Genomic DNA, 17,975 nt, shown 5'->3' with positions numbered 1-17,975 from the left:
CTAGTTACACGATAATTATAAGTGCTAATAGTCATCCGATGGCCCCGGCCCCTCGTGACCCAGAGTCCAGCGTAAGTTTTGTCCCATCGGAAAACACCTGGTTTTGCTCCAAGGCGGTTTAAACGGTTGCGATTTTCATCAGAGGCGAGCCGTTCCCCTTGAAACGACCCGCTCCACGTGAGAGAGTTCGCTTCAGTTTTTCCTTTTCCCTCCTGACACCGTGAAGAAATGATTTCCTCGTTACAAAAACCAGCCTGTTTGTGACGTTTGAACTAAAGTCGGTTTTATCTTTTCTCTCCCGCCCGCTCTTGGAATCTCCTTGTGACCGCTCGGATCGCTCTCCGCCCCCGCCGCGGCGCTCTCCGCCTCGGACCGTCCCCAGGATCGAGGCCCTTCACGTCCCGGCCTCGTCTTAGCGCCTCCGGCTGTTTTCTTGGAAAGAAGAGGAGGGGACCTGCAGCTGCTGAGATCTACTCACAAAGACTGAGGAGCGCAAGACTCCTGCCGTAGGGAAAGAAGGGGGAGGTTTCAGTCCGAATAACAAGTGAAACCCTCACACGTCCGAGTTTTTTTTTTTTTTGATAAACACACACACACACACACACACACACACACACACAGCAAGGCCTGTGTCTTCCACATGCACAGTGGCAGCCAGTTGGTTTGATCTAATGGAGAATCTGTGTGAAAGAAGAACTAATCGTGGAGGCTGTGGTTCCCTCAGCATCACCTGACCGCCCGGCCCGTCCCAGCTCAGCCCGCCCCGGCCCCCGGCCCTCCTCTCCTGCATCCCGCGCATCCCCCCCTCCCCCCGCCGCCGCCGTCCCGAGTCAGCCGCCATGGCGTCGGTACGGTTCACCGTGACGCCCACCAAAGCGGAGGATCTCCCGGGGCTGTCGGACACGTCGCCCGACATCAGCTCCCGCTCCTCGGCCCGCGTGCGCTTCGGCTCCAGGGAGAGCGTCAACCGGAGTGACCCGCTCAGCGAGGCGTCGGGGGGGCTCACCACCACCGCGCCCGCGCTGGGAGGAGGCGCAGAGACGCCCGACAACAGCAGCGTGGAGCAAGGTGATCAACACACACACACACACACACACACACACACACGTGCCGTGAAAAAGATGCTTTTACTTTTTCGCCTGGAATAAAAGCGCCGCTCCGTGAGGTCTCTGTCTCGGCGTGGTCGTCTGGAGAGCTGAAAATGTCCGCACCGGGGCGGCGTCCGATTTCCAAAAGTGTAGAAACACCCTGCAGGCTGAGCTACTGCAACAGGTTAAGAAGAAAAAAAAAAGGCAAGCTTAAAGACTGCAGAGACCTCAGGGTGTACTCAGCTGTGTGTGTGAGTGTGTGTGTGTGTGTGTGTGTGTGTGTGTGTGAGCCTCTCTGAAGCTTGAGCCCAGCGCTGCTGTGGTCTGAAATGAAGCTGAAATCAATAAGCCCCTATTAAGACCAAGTGATCCGGTCACAGGTGTGAACACACACTCAGACACACACACACACACACACACACACACACACACACACTCTCACGGCCCACGGGGGCCTGATTGTTCCCTCCAGACCCTCTGAGATGGAGGACATTGGCGGTGGATTCGGCCCATTAAAAAAGCGACGTAACCAAATGGGATCCTGGATGTCGGTCCGTCCGTCTGAGTCCGGACGCGACCGGCTCAGGACCCGACAGCGCAGACGTTTCGGGAAGTAAAAGCAGAAGTGCTATTTTTAAATCGCCGCTCTTGCAAGCGTAGCGACTCGCTCGCTGCCACTGCACGCCGTGTTTCCTCACTGAAAGTTTGAAACCGGAGAAGCTCTGATTTTGACTGCAACGTGCCGAGGGAATGAAAGCAGCATGACTATCCTTTGTTAAATCTCATCTAATTGCGGTTTTCAATATCATTATCTGACGCAAAAACAAAAACAAAAGCCGTGAAGCCTTAGTTTCTCTTCTTGGATGTGGATCAATGGATAATTTACCTGAGATCAAATGTCACTCGGTGAATTCGGCTCTCAAACAAACTCATTCAAGCATCATCTGTTAGAAAATTAGCCTTTTTTTTTCTTCTTTTTTTTTCCTAAATGAATCCGCCTGTCGTTTCCAGCCGAGATATCACGGCGCTCACGATGTGTGTTTTTGTTTCGCCGTTTCGTCGGCCCACGGCTGGCTTCCCCCAAAGTCTTTTTATAATGACGGTGCTGCAATCCGGGCCTCATCGAGAGGGCGATCACCGCGGATGGATGTAACCGCATTAGCGGCGGTGATCCACTTAAGTTGTTGCAGAGTAGTGGGGACGCCGCGCGTAGCGTGTTAATAAGCTTCCAGAAATAGAAATGGAGCCGGTTAATCCAATGGAGTCTCCAGGAGGCCGTGGTTGACCCTCTCCAGGAGGAGATGTCAGGAAGAGGGCATCGGTCGTCTTCCCCGGGAAGAACACCACCGCTATTTAACTCCTGAAACCAGGCGTTGAGCGGCGATTAGAAGAGTCGCCGCTCTCGAAAAAGCTCGACAAGCTCGCCAATATGTTCTTTCAGCATCCAAATGTGACACACTCAAACACACACACACACACACACACAGGGGCGTTGTGCTCAGGTGTGATAATCGCAGTGGGACGGCTTCTCCTGGGGAAACACACACATCCAGCTGTGATGAGTGTAAACAGCTGAGGCCTTTTCTGCACTTATCAGCCGAAGGGAGATTATCTTTCTCTCTCGAGACAGAAAACCGGGGGGTTACTTGAGTTCTCCGTCCGTCAGTGTCCATCCGACCTGATGGAGGGGTGAGGACGCCCTGCCTTTTTTTTTTTTTTTTTTGTTTTGACGTTGCCACGGGGACAGACAGCAGACAGAAACCCAATTTGGTGGAGGAGGTCTGAGGCACACCCACCCTGTCGGTCTGGTGGCGTAGGAATTCTCACCCTTGCTGTTTTTTTTTCCTCCCTCCTGGACTGTCCTGATGAACCAGTGTGTGCGTGTGTGTGTGTGTGTGTGTGTGTGTGTGCGAAACTCAGTTTCGGTCAAACCACGGTTGCATGTGGGAAACGCGTGGGCTTGTGGGAGTTTATTGGAGATCCTGTCAGTTATTTTTATTATTTTTATTGACTGTTTTATGATATCCCTAAATCGGTTATGAAGTGCAATGAAAACACGCACGCACGCATACACACCTACACACACACAGCAGAGGAATAAGTAAGTAAATGTAGATAAACAGATTAAAACGATAGACATGAGACAGAGCAGAAGTTAAAACCGGTTAATCTTTTCCAGGCGTGTTTAAGCCACTGTATATTAACCACTGTGCTGTTTGTTCTTAAGTTTGGAATCAGGCTTTCTCTCTCACACACACACACACACACACACACACACGATCTTTGGCCGAGTGCAGGACCGTGAACAGGATGGGAAGTCTCCGCCCACCCGCCAAATGCTCGCGTTTCTCTGGTGAATCGAGCGTTGCTTTTGTTTTCGGGCGTGCAGCAAGCATTTCGCGGGTTTTCGCTGCGCAGTGAAAGCAGGAAACCCCAGCAGAAGACTGACTTGCTCTCTGTTACCTGTTTAAAAAAAAAAAAAAAAAAAAAAGAAGTAACATTCTACCACAATAAGCAAGAAATTGCTTTTTTTTTTTTTTTGGATGAAAAAAATAACCCCCGACAATGTGGGGAAAACACGATTGAATTAGAAACACAGCTTGCGTTATCCTCCAATTTTCCCTCTGAAACCCGGGGCGCGTCCTCGACTGAGGCAACGGCCGTTTGCCGCCGTTGCCGCGGTTTCAGCAGCAGCGGCGGGGGGGAAGTGATGCTGCTGACTCAGGTGCTGCTCGCGCTCGCGCCTGTGCTGACCTCGTCGGAACGGGGCTGGAGACGCGGTGGCATCAAAGTGTGTGTGTGTGTGTGTGTGTGAGAGAGAGCGTGTTTTCGCTCTTTCCCTGATTTGTCCTCCGTCCTCCCTTCTCAGGCGACGGGAATTCAAAGATCTCCAGCGTGTACATCAACAACAGCCACGGCGTGGACGATGACGACTTCTACGACCGCAACCTGGCCTTGTTCGAGGTGCGAAACACAGTGCCGGATCGCGTCCTGCAGACGGCAGCCAATAGGAACTCTTGATTGGCTGATCGCTGCGTTTTAAATGTAGATTTAAATTAGAAGCGTGTATGAGAGGACGTTTGACGAAAAATAGTCGACAGATCCCGAATGCTACGCCAGGGGTCGGCAACCTTTAACACCCAAAAAGCCATTTGGACCCGGTTTCCTCGGAAAGGAAAACACTGGGAGCCGCTGTTACTTTTTGACGTCTAAAATAATCGTACCACTGTATATATTGCTTTTCATTACCTTTACACTTTGTATAAACAAGTGTGAAGTGTGTTGCTTCTGAAATTCACAAAGTATTATGGAAAAAAATTTAATTTTATTTTTGTAATGAACTCATTTTGAGCTTTGGGCTTTCAGAGCGTATAGCTGAGCCTTGACCTGAATTTCAAAAATAAATCGGGAAAAAAAAAATCACTGTGTCCGTAAACAATAAAAAATAAATATTTGCAATATATCTTCATAAATATTTATTTTACCTGGTTTATGGGACTTCTGTACCTGAACTTCTGCGCAAATCGCATCTGCAAATCGGGACTTTACCGGCCGGCGGGTATACCGGCTTCCGCGAGTGTGACGTTATTTTGCGCGGCGAAAAAATAATAAATATAATTTTATTTAATATTTCAAGATCACAATAATCTAAAGAACTAAAAGTTCAAAAAAAAGGAATTAACACAAATGAAATACACTTCAACTAAATATTTATCATTTATTTTCCCAAGCCGCTCGGAGCCGCGGGTTGCCGACCCCTGTGCTACGCTAACTAACACGCAGGTAGATCCCCATCTCGGTGCAGATAAAATAGAAACATCTGACCTTTTGCGAGCCCGCAGGAGGAGATGGACACACGGCCCAAGGTGTCGTCTCTACTCAGCCGCCTGGCCAACTACACCAACCTGACGCAGGGCGCCAAGGAGCACGAGGAGGCAGAGAGCATCGGCGAGAAGAAGAAAGCCAGCAAGGTGGGACGCCGTCACGGGGTGACACCTGAAAAGCCACAGTTCTCACACACACACACACACACACACGACATGGTTAGTGAATGAGATTGGATGAATGTCCGCTAGCATGCGTTCAATTTACTAAACCTCACATGTATATACTGCTCAAAAAAATAAAGGGAACACTTGAACAACACAATGTAACTCCAAGTCAATCACACTTGTGTGAAATCATAGTGTCCACTCAGGAAGCAACACAGATTCCTTTTGACTTGTTTTAAGGACATTACATCAAAGTTGGATCAGCCTGGAGTTTGTTTTTACACTTTAATTTTGAGTGTGATTCCTAATCCGGACCTCCATGGGTTGATACAATTGATTTCCATTGATCATTTTTGTGTGATTTTGTTGTCAGCACATTCAACTGTGTAAAGAGCAAAGTATTTCATAAGACTATTTCATTCATTTAGATCTAGGATGTGCTTTTTAAGTGTTCCCTTTATTTTTTTGAGCAGTGTATTTTATCATACTGGAAGTTGAGATGTGTTTCCATTGGCTGTGAGCGGTTAAAACTGCGGCTGCTTTAAAGCAGACGTCGCCGGGACAGAAGCAGGAAGCCCACGTGGTAAAACATTAATCTAGTAATACCTTATGCTACAATGTGCTGCTAAATGAAGCGTGCACGTTTTGCGACAGTTTATGGCTAAACTTCATGACCTCTTTTTAAAACGACGGCCACGTCAGAGCCGGACCCTCATCCTGTTCACTCCTGAGTTCAAAACACAAAGCAAAAAGTCGACTGAGCGATGGCTATCTCGGAAAAGTCCACGCGCTCCATCAGAATCTTATCCCTCTATGAAGGAATGGAAAGGCCAGGCCATCGCATCTCATCTCATGGTGATGTCTGATAACTCCTTGTCAAACTGGTTTCCTTGCTTTGAGCAAACCCGTCTGTTCGTCATGCAAGACGCTCTCCCCCCTTCCGTGACTGCGGTCCTCCGCCGCCGACGCATGACTGACCTCGGATCTGCTGAACCGCCGGGAACCCAAAGATGGCGACAGGCTGAGTGTGTGACCGCGGGAGGAGAGATGACCTTGGGTGGCTTTTTGCGCTCTTATAAGTGCACGTCTTTAGCTGACGGTGTCATTTTTTTTTTTTTTTTTTCACCCAAAATGAGCCGAGCGAGGAAAACTGGCGGAACACGAAGGAAAGGCAAATTCACGCATTCACCGGTCGTTCATTCCCGTCGTGTAGAGCAGGTCCGGACCGCAACGCAGAAACCCAGACATTCCCTCAGGCGGGGAAATAGCTGCCTCTTAACGCCGCAGAAACCCAGACGGATCCCGGCTCATTGTCCGGCCCCGAGGGAGGACAGGGAGAGAGAAAGCATGTAACTGATAGGAAGCGCTAACAGGTACATGCTAGTAGCTGACATGATACAATAAAAGGTCTAATATTCATAACAATGGTGGCGGCCCGGCGAGGCGGATACATGAATAATATAGAATAGGAAGAGGGGGAGGAATGATCTGACTTCTGAATTTTGCATTTAAATTGTCACATTTTTGATTTAGGTGATCCCCCATGCTCGGGTGAGGAATGTCAGGAATGCCCCGGGGGGGGGGGGGTCTGTAGATTTTTATTTTATTTTCAATTTTTTTTCCCCCTCCCCGGCAGTCTCCACAGATGGGGACCTTCATGGGCGTCTACCTGCCGTGCCTGCAGAACATCTTCGGCGTGATCCTGTTCCTCCGCCTGACCTGGGTGGTGGGAACCGCCGGCGTCCTGCAGGGCCTCTGCATCGTCTTCATCTGCTGCTGCTGCGTGAGTAAACGGATGGCGCGCCGAGGGCCAGATTCTGTTTTTCCCAAAGGATTAACAACCCATCCCTCGCTTTCTCTTCCCGCCGCCCCTCCAGACGATGTTAACCGCCATATCCATGAGCGCCATCGCCACCAACGGCGTCGTTCCAGGTATTCTTTAACCCGCTCCGGCTTGCCGGCGTGCCGATCCGCTGCATCCACGTGTCTTTATGTGTAACAGGAAACGCAATACCGGCAAGCAGGAAGTTGCAGTCAGTTGAATTGGTAAACTTCCCCGCTGACGGTCAGTGTCTGCACGACTGCCCGCCCCGTGGTCGTGACATTGTTAACGTGTAATAACACTAATCGTGCACAAAAGTATGAAGACAAGACAAAACACAGTAACACATATCCATGCAAACATCTCAGTATTTCTTCATTTCGTCCCAATCTAACGGTTAGTATTAAACAGGCAAAGTGGTAGAAGTCCCGTACTTTGCAAACTGGGTGCGTGGAGCCCCATCTGCTCCGTCTCAGCAGCCCTGAGACATCAGTGATGCATGCATGTGTGTGTGTGTGTGTGTGTGTGTGTCTGTCACCGGTGTGTTTTGTCTAACGTAGCTCTGTTTGTCCCGTCTCTCCCTCTGTCCACCCCCTCCATCCCCCCTCTTTGTACACGCAAAGAAAAGAAAGCAGGATATTTCTCCACCCTTGACTTTGCCTGTCGCTGGAAAGCCCTGCAGACCCGCGTCCCACGCGTCAAAGTAGCGTTTTGTCCCTCGCCGGCATGTGACGTTTTTAATAACTTAACATAGAATTAGGCAAAATGGATGTGAAGACACTCCATTTCCCGCTCTCCGTCTCGCCTGAGTCGCCTCACACTCACCCCGTCGCACCATCTCGCCTCAGATGGTAGCTAGCGTTGTGTTTTTTAGCGCCTAGCGGTAATAACGCGGCGTTCGGCTTCCCAAACACGGCCCGCTTCCCATTTCATTTTCACTTATAATTCCTTTTTTTTTTTTTTTTTTACATTCTTTATTTTTCCCGCTTTACATTCGGGAGGTGTTTCGGAAGCCGAGCGCTGAGATGGTAGCCGGTCGTCAGTCCGTAGCGCCTCCTTCCCCTGTGATTCCCCGGGATGGAGCGGGTCAGCAGTTTATCCCCGACAGATGCTTGAACTCACAATCTGAAGCTAAACCGCATTACATGTGAAATTACACTCGTTAGTTTCCAACAAGAGCCCCGAGAAAAGGGTGTATGAGCGAGGCTTGTCACGCCCGGGAGTCGTTTATAACTTTAACGCAAACATTTCTCCCTTTTTTTTCTTCTTTTTTTTTTTTTTTTGTTAATGTAGTTAGAGCCTCACATTTCCTCAGGCCGTCTATTGTTTTGAAATTAATTAGTATTGCCTGTTCCATGCTTTTTTTTTTTTTTTGCTAATTGTCTTTTTTTTTTTGGTTTGTTTTGGAGGGGGGGATAATTGTCCGTGCTTAAATTTGCAAAGGGCCTTCAAACCTTGAAACCAAAATGATTATCGAAACAAATTTCCTAGAATACCAACAATGATTTTAAGGCAGAGAATATATACTGCTCAAAAAAATAAAGGGAACACTTGAACAACACAATGTAACTCCAAGTCAATCACACTTGTGTGAAATCATAGTGTCCACTCAGGAAGCAACACAGATTCATTTTGACTTGTTTTAAGGACATTAAATCAAAGTTGGATCAGCCTGGAGTTTGTTTTTACACTTTAATTTTGAGTGCGATTCCTAATCCAGACCTCCATGGGTTGATACAATTGATTTCCATTGATCATTTTTGTGTGATTTTGTTGTCAGCACATTCAACTGTGTAAAGAGCAAAGTATTTCATAAGAATATTTCATTCATTTAGATCTAGGATGTGTTTTTTAAGTGTTCCCTTTATGTTTTTTGAGCAGTGTATATAATATATTGGATAAAAGGGCTTTTTAAAGTGTTAGTGCACGAGTGTCCCTCCGTGAAGCCTCCGCCCAGCAGGTGACGGAGGGCGGCGGCTCAGCCCAGCAGAGTCCAACGTCCGGCCGTCCTCTTCTTCCCGACAGCATAACGGCACTAACATCCTTCTGTGTCCCGTCTCTTCCTGCCCTCCTTGGAATCTGCTGTTCTAACCCTGATCTCAATCCCGCGTCCTCCTCTTCCTCCGTCCTCAGCGGGAGGCTCTTACTTCATGATCAGCCGCTCTCTGGGCCCGGAGTTCGGCGGGGCGGTGGGCCTGTGCTTCTACTTGGGCACCACCTTCGCCGGAGCCATGTATATCCTCGGCGCCATCGAGATCCTCCTGGTGGGTGCGCCGTCCTCGCCGCCTCCCGAACATGTCGCTGCTGTCGTCCGCTCACTCCCCCTTCCGCTCCCCCTCCTCCAGATGTACATCGCGCCGGACGCCGCCATCTTTTCCTCCAAGGGGCCGGAAGGAGAAGGTGCGGCCATGTTGAACAACATGCGGGTCTACGGCTCCGTCTTCCTCCTCCTCATGTCCCTGCTGGTGTTTGTGGGCGTGAAGTACGTCAACAAGCTGGCCTCCATCTTCCTGGCGTGCGTCATCGTCTCCATCTTTTCCATCTACATCGGAGCGCTGATCTCCGCCTTCCATCCGCCGCAGTTCTCGTAGGTGGCGCCGGCGTCTGGCCTGTCACGCCGCGGACCGGCGGCGCGGCGGCTTCCTCTGACCGGCGGCCCGTGTGTTCGCAGGGTGTGCATGCTCGGGAACAGAACCATCAACGGCCACGATCTGGCGGACGACCTTTGCGCGAAGACCATCCGTGTGGAGGTCCAGGGGTCGGCGGAGAGGGACGACGCCAACCTGACCTTCGCCCACGGTGAACAAATCCTTTCTCTGAGAGAACCGGCCCGAATTCAACACCGGACTCGACTCCGAACCCGACCGTTGCGTTCCGTCCACAGAGAACAGCACGGCGGCCCCCGCCTCCGACCCCGGCCAGGTCGCCCTGGTGGAGAAGACCACCTTTCTGTGGAGCCGCTTCTGCCAGGGCTCCGAGCTCAACGCCTCCTGCGACGACTACTTCCTGTCTAACAACTTCTCACGGATCGCAGGCATCCCCGGTCTGGCCAGCGGGATCATCGCCGGTAACGCCTGCGTGAGCGTGCGTGCCGTCTCTGATCACACGGGCCCGTTTTCCTGACTTCTCCGCCGCTGCCCCCCCCCCCCCCTCAGAGAACCTGTGGAGCTCCTACCTCAGCAAAGGGGACGTGGTGGAGAAGGGCTCGGTGAACTCGTCCCACACGTCCCACCCGGCGTCCACCCAGCAGCCCTACGTGTTCGCCGACATCACCACCTCCTTCACGCTGCTGGTGGGGATATTCTTCCCGTCCGTCACAGGTAAGGGCGGCTCTCGGAGACGTGAAGGTGGACCCGGTCCCACCTTCGGACGGTTCTGGGCTTCAGCCGTTTCCCCCCCCGTCCTCCCCCAGGCATCATGGCCGGGTCCAATCGCTCCGGGGACCTGAAGGACGCCCAGCGCTCCATCCCCATCGGCACCATCCTGGCCATCCTCACCACCTCCATCGTCTGTATCCTTTGGAGCTTCCAGGAGAACCCGCTGACCCGTTTCATCCCGCTTTGCCGCAACAGAACCGGATATATCTTCTGTTTTCATCCCCCGTCGATTTTCCTGAGCTGTCCGTCCAGACCTGAGCAGCGTGGTGTTGTTCGGGGCCTGTGTGGACGGCGTGGTCCTCAGAGACAAGTTGGTACCGCCGCCCTCCTCCGGGACGCCGCGCCAACCCTCCGCCGTCGGCGCTCTAAGCGGGCGTTTCCTCCCCGCAGGTTTGGAGACTCGGTCAAAGGGAACCTGGTGGTCGGGACCTTGGCGTGGCCGACCCCCTGGGTCATCGTGGTCGGCTCCTTCTTCTCCACGTGCGGCGCCGGGCTGCAGTCGCTGACGGGCGCGCCGCGACTCCTGCAGGCCATCGCCAAGGACAACATCATCCCCTTCCTCCGGGTGGGAGGCTATTTTTCTCGCTTACCCTTCGTGCCGTGAAGGAGAGGCGGGCGGAGATAAATCCAACAGCTGACCCGCTCATAAAATGTCTGGTTTGGGTTTTACGATATGCAATGTTTGACGCGTGTGTGTGTGTGTGTGTGTGTGTGTGTGTGTGTGTGTGTGCCAGGTGTTTGGCCACGGGAAAGCGAACGGCGAGCCCACGTGGGCCCTCCTGCTGACGGCCCTCATCGCCGAGTTGGGGATCCTCATCGCCTCCTTGGATCTGGTGGCCCCCATCCTGACAATGTGGGTCTCCTGGCATCTCTTGGCTTGTCTTTGCACCCGAACCCTCAGACCTGATGGCTTCCATCGTCGCCCCTGCAGGTTCTTCTTGATGTGTTACCTGTTTGTGAACCTGGCCTGTGCCCTGCAGACCCTCCTGAGGACGCCCAACTGGAGGCCGCGCTTCTCTTACTACCACTGGTACTAACACGCACACACACACACACACACACATTTCTATACACACACGCACACAGTAATCAGTGTTTGTTGTGCTGGTGTGTGTCCAGGACCTTGTCGTTTTTGGGGATGACTATCTGCCTGGTGCTCATGTTCATCTCTTCCTGGTACTACGCAATCGTTGCTATAGTGATCGCAGGCATGATCTACAAGTACATTGAGTATCACGGGTATGTTGCCATGGAGATGAATTCCCCCAGCATGATTGTGCGTGTACAGCATGTATAAGTGTGTGTGTGTGTGTTTGTGGATTCCGGTGAGTGTGTTTACATGACGTACGCGTCGGCCGCGTGTGTGTTTCAGAGCCGAGAAGGAGTGGGGAGACGGAATCCGCGGCCTCTCGCTCAGCGCCGCCCGCTTCGCCCTCCTGAGGCTGGAGGAAGGACCGCCGCACACCAAGAACTGGCGGTAAGAGTCGCAGCTGAACATCTCTCCGGGTCGGCGCCGTCGTTTTTTCTTCCCGGCCCGTCTGACCGCCGCCCCCCCGTCTCCCCAGACCTCAGCTGCTGGTCCTCCTCAAACTGGACGAGGACGCCCACGTCAAATCTCCGCGGCTGCTCACGTTCGCCAGCCAGCTGAAGGCGGGGAAGGGCCTGACCATCGTCGGCACCGTCATCTCCGGCAACTTCCTCCAAAGCTACGGGGAGGCGCTCGCCGCCGAACAGGTGGGCGCTCGAACCTCTGGCCGCCGGGCCGCGAAAAAAAAACCCTGAAAAACCTAAAACTGCTCGGCTCTCAGACTCTGAAGCACCTGATGGACAAGGAGCGGGTGAAGGGCTTCTGCCAGTGCATCGTGGCGCAGAAACCCCGCGAGGGCATCAGTCACATGATCCAGTCCAGCGGCCTGGGCGGCATGAAGCCCAACACGGTGGTGATGGGCTGGCCCCACGCCTGGAGGCAGAGCGAGGACCCGCAGTCCTGGAAGACCTTCATCAGTGAGTCCCGGCGGGAGCCCCGCTTCTCCCTCGCGGGGGAAGCCGGCGAGCTAACGGCGCCCCCTGCCCTTCTTCCAGACACGGTGCGGGTGACCACCGCCGCGCACCTCGCCCTGCTGGTGCCCAAGAACATCTCCCTGTTCCCCAGCAACAGCGAGCCGTGCACCGAGGGCTACATCGACGTCTGGTGGATCGTCCACGACGGAGGGATGCTCATGCTGCTGCCCTTCCTGCTGCGCCAGCACAAGGTCCCGCCCGCCGCCGCTTCTCCTTCTCCGTCGGACGCGCGCCGAGCTCCCGCGGCCGCCTTCCAGCGCTCTCCTCTCACCCCGGCAGGTGTGGCGCAAGTGCGGGATGCGGATCTTCACCGTCGCCCAGATGGAGGACAACTCCATCCAGATGAAGAAGGACCTGGCGACGTTCCTCTATCACCTGCGCATCGAGGCCGAGGTGGAAGTCGTGGAGATGGTAGGTCGTCGCTACACCGCCGCGGCTCTTTGGGGGGACTGGAAAAACTAAAATCCTGTGAAGAGGCGTCTCGGTGGCCTCATCGACGCCGCTTTCAATGCGGATTGTTCAATTCAGTCGTGCTTTCCGGCCCATTTAAGGCCCGGCCACCTTCACGCTCTCATGCTGAGCGAGGAAAAAGACATGTCCTCCTCCTCTGGTAAATTTAAATATTCTAATTCATATCGGCCCCCTTTCGCAGTTCCTGGAAACCCTCACAGGAAGTAAACGGTGTCTCCGTACATCGGGACAGCAGAGGAACCAGGGACCCTCAGCTCCCCAAACCAGCTCAGCTGCTAAACTGAGGCCGTATCTTAGCGCTTGAATAGCTCATGTGACGAAGGTGATCGCGGGAGCTCGAAGGTGCCGGTTGCTGGGCGCCATCGTCAAAAACTCCCGCTGTCACCCTCAGCTGTTTTCTTGCGATGAAACGGGCCGACGAAGAGGTCCGAGCTCTTTCGGGCCTCCAGGGCTTGCGGAGGAACATCTAGATTTTAGCCAGAGTTAGTTAATGGCCAACGGTTTCTCCGCACGGCAAAGTCCACGGATCTAACAGTCTGTGATTATTACTCCCGCCGTGCCGAACAAGGACGCCGTGGCTCTCCGTGTTGCCGGTGTCGCCTTCTTCTGAATGTGCCGCGCTGACCTTGCTTCCCTCCTCCGCAGCACGACAGCGACATCAGCGCGTACACCTACGAGAGAACCCTGATGATGGAGCAGAGGTCGCAGATGCTCCGCCAGATGCGACTGTCCAAATCGGACCGGGAGAAAGAGGTAAAAGGACACGTGCGTTTGCAGAAGAAAACCAGCGACTCGCCTCTTATTTTCATTGGTAAAAGGGTTCCAATCCCTCATTTATAGAGGGTTAAAAAAAAGGATCTCGGCACGCCATTTTATATTGTTATTGTAAAGAGCTCTTGTGTTCTCCCTCTGCCACTGATCTCCCCAGCGGGTGCGCTGGAGTTTCGACGACGTAAGTTTGCTGGTCGACGTAGACGCGTGTCGGTACGGCCAGATCTGTACGGACGCCACCGAGCACTTGTAGAGACGTAGCTTTCCTCCGTAGAGCCGCCGACCCTCCGCGCGTTGACCCTTCAGGGAAAGAACTTCCACTCGTCCCCTGGGAGTTTTTTTTTTTTTTTTTTTCCCAAAACGCAACGCTGAACGTGACGGAGAAGCCGCACGTTCGCCTGAAGGAGTCAATGAAGCTTCCGAGACGCAGTGACCCCCCCGTCCCTCCTCCTCCTCCTCCTCCTCCTCCTCCCTGAGGCTTTACTAGCATCCGCTTTGCACGTAAACAAAACACCGTCTGTCACACTGAAGGCGTCTTCGCACCTCCCCACACCCTCCGCCACACACACACACACACACACACACACACTTTTGCTAGAACCCCCCGGCAGTGAGCGAGCCAGGTGATCCTGTGTTGTGTGCAGGTGTATCTCTCCCCCAGGTGTTCTGGAGGCAACAGCCGCAAAGGAAACCCACAGGTACAGGGACGCTGGGGGGGGCGGAGCAGTGATGAAGACCACGTCACACACACACACACACAACCACACACACACACACTCTTTTCCTTGATTTTAAACTAAAGTAGTGTCACGTTATTATAGGATTTATTTTTGACTTTTTTTTTTTTTTTTTTTTTTTACTCCCCCGCTGAGGCCTTGACCTCCAGACGTGGTTTCCCAACGCTCCGGTTAAATCCAATTTCGCTTACGATCAATTTCGTAGTTTTGACACAGAATTATCCCCCAGAGTGGGAGCCGTCGGAGGAGGAGGAGGAGGAGGCCGACCCTCGCCTCCTCCGACAGGTCACTTTTCGGACAGGAAGTTAGATTTCCAAGTTAGATCGGCGGGACAAACACTCAGGACCGGACTCTGTGTGTGTGTGTCTGTGTCGCTGTGTGTTTGTATTTGTGTGTGCGTGTGTGTGTGTGTGTGTGTGTGTGTGTGTGTGTGTCACCGTAACCCAGGCTCAGCTGGTGAAGGACAGGAACTCCATGCTGCGCCTGACCAGCATCGGCTCGGACGACGACGACGACACGGACGGTGGCGAGCGGGACAGGGTGGCCAGCGGAGGCGGCGCCGGCGGCGCCGGCATCTCGGAACATCACCGCCGCGTCCAGATGACCTGGACCAAGGAGAAGACCTCGCAGTATCGGGCCACACACTCCGGGTGCTCCACCCCCGAGGGCTTCAGAGACATGCTCAGCATCCGTCCGTAAGTCCCCCGCCCCTCTTTGAAAGCGCGGCGCCGTCCACAACCAGCGTACGAGGCGTTGTTGTCGCTCCCCCCCCCTCGCAGGGATCACTCCAACGTCAGGAGGATGCACACCGCCGTCAAACTCAACGAGGTCATCGTCAACAAGTCCCACGACGCCCGCGTGGTCCTCCTCAACATGCCGGGGCCGCCCAGGAACACGGAGGGGGACGAGAACTGTATCCTTCAGCCGGTGGGCTCACACGCTGACGTTTGTCTTGCAGGAGCGGCTCGGTGTGAGAAAACACACAAGCCACGCCCTTGATTTTTTTTTTTTTTTTTTTTTGGTCACACCGGATAAAAACTTAACACTTTCTCCAGACATGGAGTTCCTGGAGGTCCTCACAGAAGGGCTGGAACGCGTCCTGTTGGTCCGAGGCGGCGGCAGCGAAGTCATCACAATCTACTCCTGAAGGAAGAGCGGAGAGAGAGAGGCTTCAGTCGGACGAGCCTGACCGCTCTGGCGGAGGGAAGGGGCGGCGGCGGCGGCGTCTACGATGTCAACCGCCGCGCCCGTCAACACCTTTCATCCACACGCTTCTGTCATAATACAGGTTTCCATTCCAGCTGCAGAAAACACAAATCCTTAACAAGCCAGAAGAACTGTTTGAGAACAACACCTGAAGGACCTAGCGGGGTTTTCGGGGGGGAGGGGAGGCGACCCAGCGAGGGAGACGGTGGAATGTAAGCGGCAGTTTCCTGCACGATCTGTCGGTGCAGAGGAGACCCCAGGTGAAAAAACAAGGTCCGCGTCGCGTGGCCTCCCCGACCCGGATCCTCACATCACACATGTTCCTATCTTGTAGATCTGCCACTTCGTCCCCCCACGTGTGAGATGTTCGGCCCCCGATTTCCAACTTAGAACACGATCCGCCGCCGGCTGACGTTCTGCTCCCGGCCCGTCCCCGCCCCCTCCATACTTCGTCTCGTCACAGATTTCCAGATCCGGCGTTTGTTTTTACACTATTAGGGACGGGGGGGGGGGGGAGCCAGACTCCCATTCCAGAAAGTTCTCACAGTGAAAGAGAAAGAGATGGTTTTCAGTCCTTTGCGCCGCTGCTTTTCTCCGCAGAAACCACAGCTTCGGTTTCCTCCTCGGTGAGGTGCGATCAGGCGCCCCCCCCCCCCCCCGCCTGCAGGAACCGAGTTTGAATCTTTCGAGGTAAACGTTAATTTCAGTGTTCGCAGACTTTTTGTGATTTTAGTTTATTATTTTTTTTTCTTAGGATGGCGCTTTCTTTTTTTTGAGGAAAATTATCGGACCATCTTCTGGGAGGAACGTGCCGCTCGTCGTCCGTAAACATATCGCCGAGAAGATGCGCTTCGTCCCCGCAGAGCGAAACCCAGAAAACGCTTTCATTCTGGCAATTCGGCCTTTTTTTCTTTTCCCGAAATCTCGTGACCTCTTCCGGAAATAAACAAAACCGTCGGGTTTTTTTAAACGCGTACGGGCTCGTTTGCAGTGGAGTGTGAGTCACTGAGGTCAAAGTTCCAACGTGATGAGAAACTTGCAATTCAAGGAATCTCTTGGTCCCCGTTTAGATGATCACTTCGCTGCCGGTTTGAGCTGCTGCGTGTCTGGCCGCCGCTAGGGGGCGCTGTTTAGCAAGCAACGCGACTGTCAACATTTTTACAGTTTAAAATGGGATTTATTTATTTATATTTTAGAGGTTTAAAAAAAACTAAAATTTTGATCTCATATGCAATTTGATTCCCTGTAATTGAGACGGTAAGTGGGGGAGGGTGTGCAAGTTTTATGGTCGTATGTTGGGGGTATCGGGGCCACTGCAAGTTCAAAAAGCAAAAACAATCGAGGTTTATTTCACGAAATCCACTTTATTATGACGTCATTTTTCTTTTCCTATTTTTCCTGCATTTTAATCTCACAAGTTTTAACCAGTTTTGTCCTTTTATCCTTCATGTCCTCCGTTACTTTTATCTCGTTTTCTTCCAAGATGGAGCCCCCATACGTAAATGCCAAACATGTCTTGTCAGTGTTCGGAGCGCCGCCACGACTTTGCCGAAAGAGGGAGAGAAATAAAACTGAAAGGTTCTTCTCGTAAGAGGTCACGGTGTCGCGCCGTAAACGGTTGGGCTGAGCGGGTCCGGGTCCCACGCTGGAGACCCGAGATCTACTGAAGGGGCAACTGCTTGGTAGCAATGTTATTCTGAAGTAAATAGCGTCGAGGGCAGACTCAGGGTTCGAGACACTCTGGGTCGTCATGACGAGGACCACAGCACCGCATGCTGTCACATGGAGAGTGTGTGTGATGTGCAAATGACATGTTTAAATCTGACCTCGTAGGACCGACTCCATCCCCTCCCATCTCAAATACCGGCTGCTCTGTGTTGTGTTAGCTTCAACTCTGACATTCTCCACCCCATCGTACACCACAGCTCAACCTGCTGATATCCTTCTGTGTGTGTGCTTGAATGGGAGCTTGTTGCTTGAGGAAGGAACAGTTCACTCCAAGCGTTAGATTCTTCTCTAATGCTTTTCCTCTTTTTTTTTTTTTTTTTACAGTGTTAATGTGCAGGGATTCGGTTATGTTCATTGTTATTTCGTAAACATCATTTTCGTTGCCTGTACATAAAAAAAAAAAAAAAATCCCAAGTTTTATCTTTTTTTAAGTACATTAATATAAAAAGAGTAAAAAAAAAACATTGCCTGAAAACATGGGAGTAAATAAAGTTTTGGAAAAAATAACTTGCAAGGTCTGATGTTTTTATTGAATACACATATCAAAAATCTACTGCAACTAAATATGATAAAGGGCAATAGTGAAAGTGGCCTGTGGGGTAAACAGAAGTGCAACAAGTGTTGGTGGAAATCAAAAGTTATTGAAAAGCTATGTGATGCTCAGTATGAGACACGTGATATCCAATACATGAACATGGCATCTAGTATTGGCAGCTTTTTGT

At 52.3% G+C, this 17,975-nt stretch overlaps 1 protein-coding gene across 6 annotated transcripts; it reads left to right on the top strand.

Annotated features, from left to right (window-relative positions):
* Positions 1-564: 564 nt before the first annotated feature.
* On the top strand, positions 565-17,744 carry slc12a6 (solute carrier family 12 member 6). Of its 6 annotated transcripts, none has more exons than XM_086165668.1 (27): positions 565-1,068; positions 3,958-4,052; positions 4,931-5,059; positions 6,717-6,863; positions 6,958-7,012; positions 9,036-9,166; positions 9,248-9,489; positions 9,574-9,701; positions 9,787-9,969; positions 10,058-10,222; positions 10,315-10,413; positions 10,532-10,589; positions 10,670-10,844; positions 11,014-11,132; positions 11,211-11,309; positions 11,399-11,518; positions 11,652-11,756; positions 11,845-12,013; positions 12,088-12,283; positions 12,362-12,531; positions 12,620-12,751; positions 13,457-13,564; positions 13,740-13,763; positions 14,227-14,280; positions 14,767-15,014; positions 15,099-15,232; positions 15,375-17,744. In XM_086165668.1, the coding sequence occupies exons 1-27, from the start codon at positions 840-842 to the stop codon at positions 15,464-15,466; spliced, it is 3,606 nt and encodes a 1,201-aa protein (XP_086021794.1). In that variant the 5' UTR covers positions 565-839; the 3' UTR covers positions 15,467-17,744. The 6 variants fall into 6 exon arrangements, with proteins under 6 accessions (XP_086021794.1, XP_086021791.1, XP_086021796.1 ...); XM_086165665.1 differs by having other exon boundaries at positions 15,099-15,246; XM_086165670.1 differs by lacking the exon at positions 14,227-14,280.
* The last annotated feature ends 231 nt before the right edge of the window (positions 17,745-17,975 follow it).

The sequence above is a fragment of the Fistularia commersonii genome, chromosome 19 (genome assembly GCF_037954325.1).
Source record: "Fistularia commersonii isolate RoL2024-O1a breed Wild chromosome 19, RoL_Fcom_v1.0, whole genome shotgun sequence".
NCBI classification, from domain to species: domain Eukaryota; kingdom Metazoa; phylum Chordata; class Actinopteri; order Syngnathiformes; family Fistulariidae; genus Fistularia; species Fistularia commersonii.
The sequence above is the reverse complement of the archived record's forward strand: the minus strand, read 5'-3'. Positions and strand labels throughout refer to the sequence as shown.

Bases quoted from the DNA above. Each gene is read 5' to 3' on its own strand.
- slc12a6 (XM_086165665.1), top strand. From the start codon at position 840: ATGGCGTCGGTACGGTTCACCGTGACGCCCACCAAAGCGGAGGATCTC. The intron at 11,310-11,398 runs GTACTAACACGC...GTGTGTGTCCAG, and splicing joins CGCTTCTCTTACTACCACTG to GACCTTGTCGTTTTTGGGGA. The intron at 11,519-11,651 runs GTATGTTGCCAT...TGTGTGTTTCAG, and splicing joins AAGTACATTGAGTATCACGG to AGCCGAGAAGGAGTGGGGAG.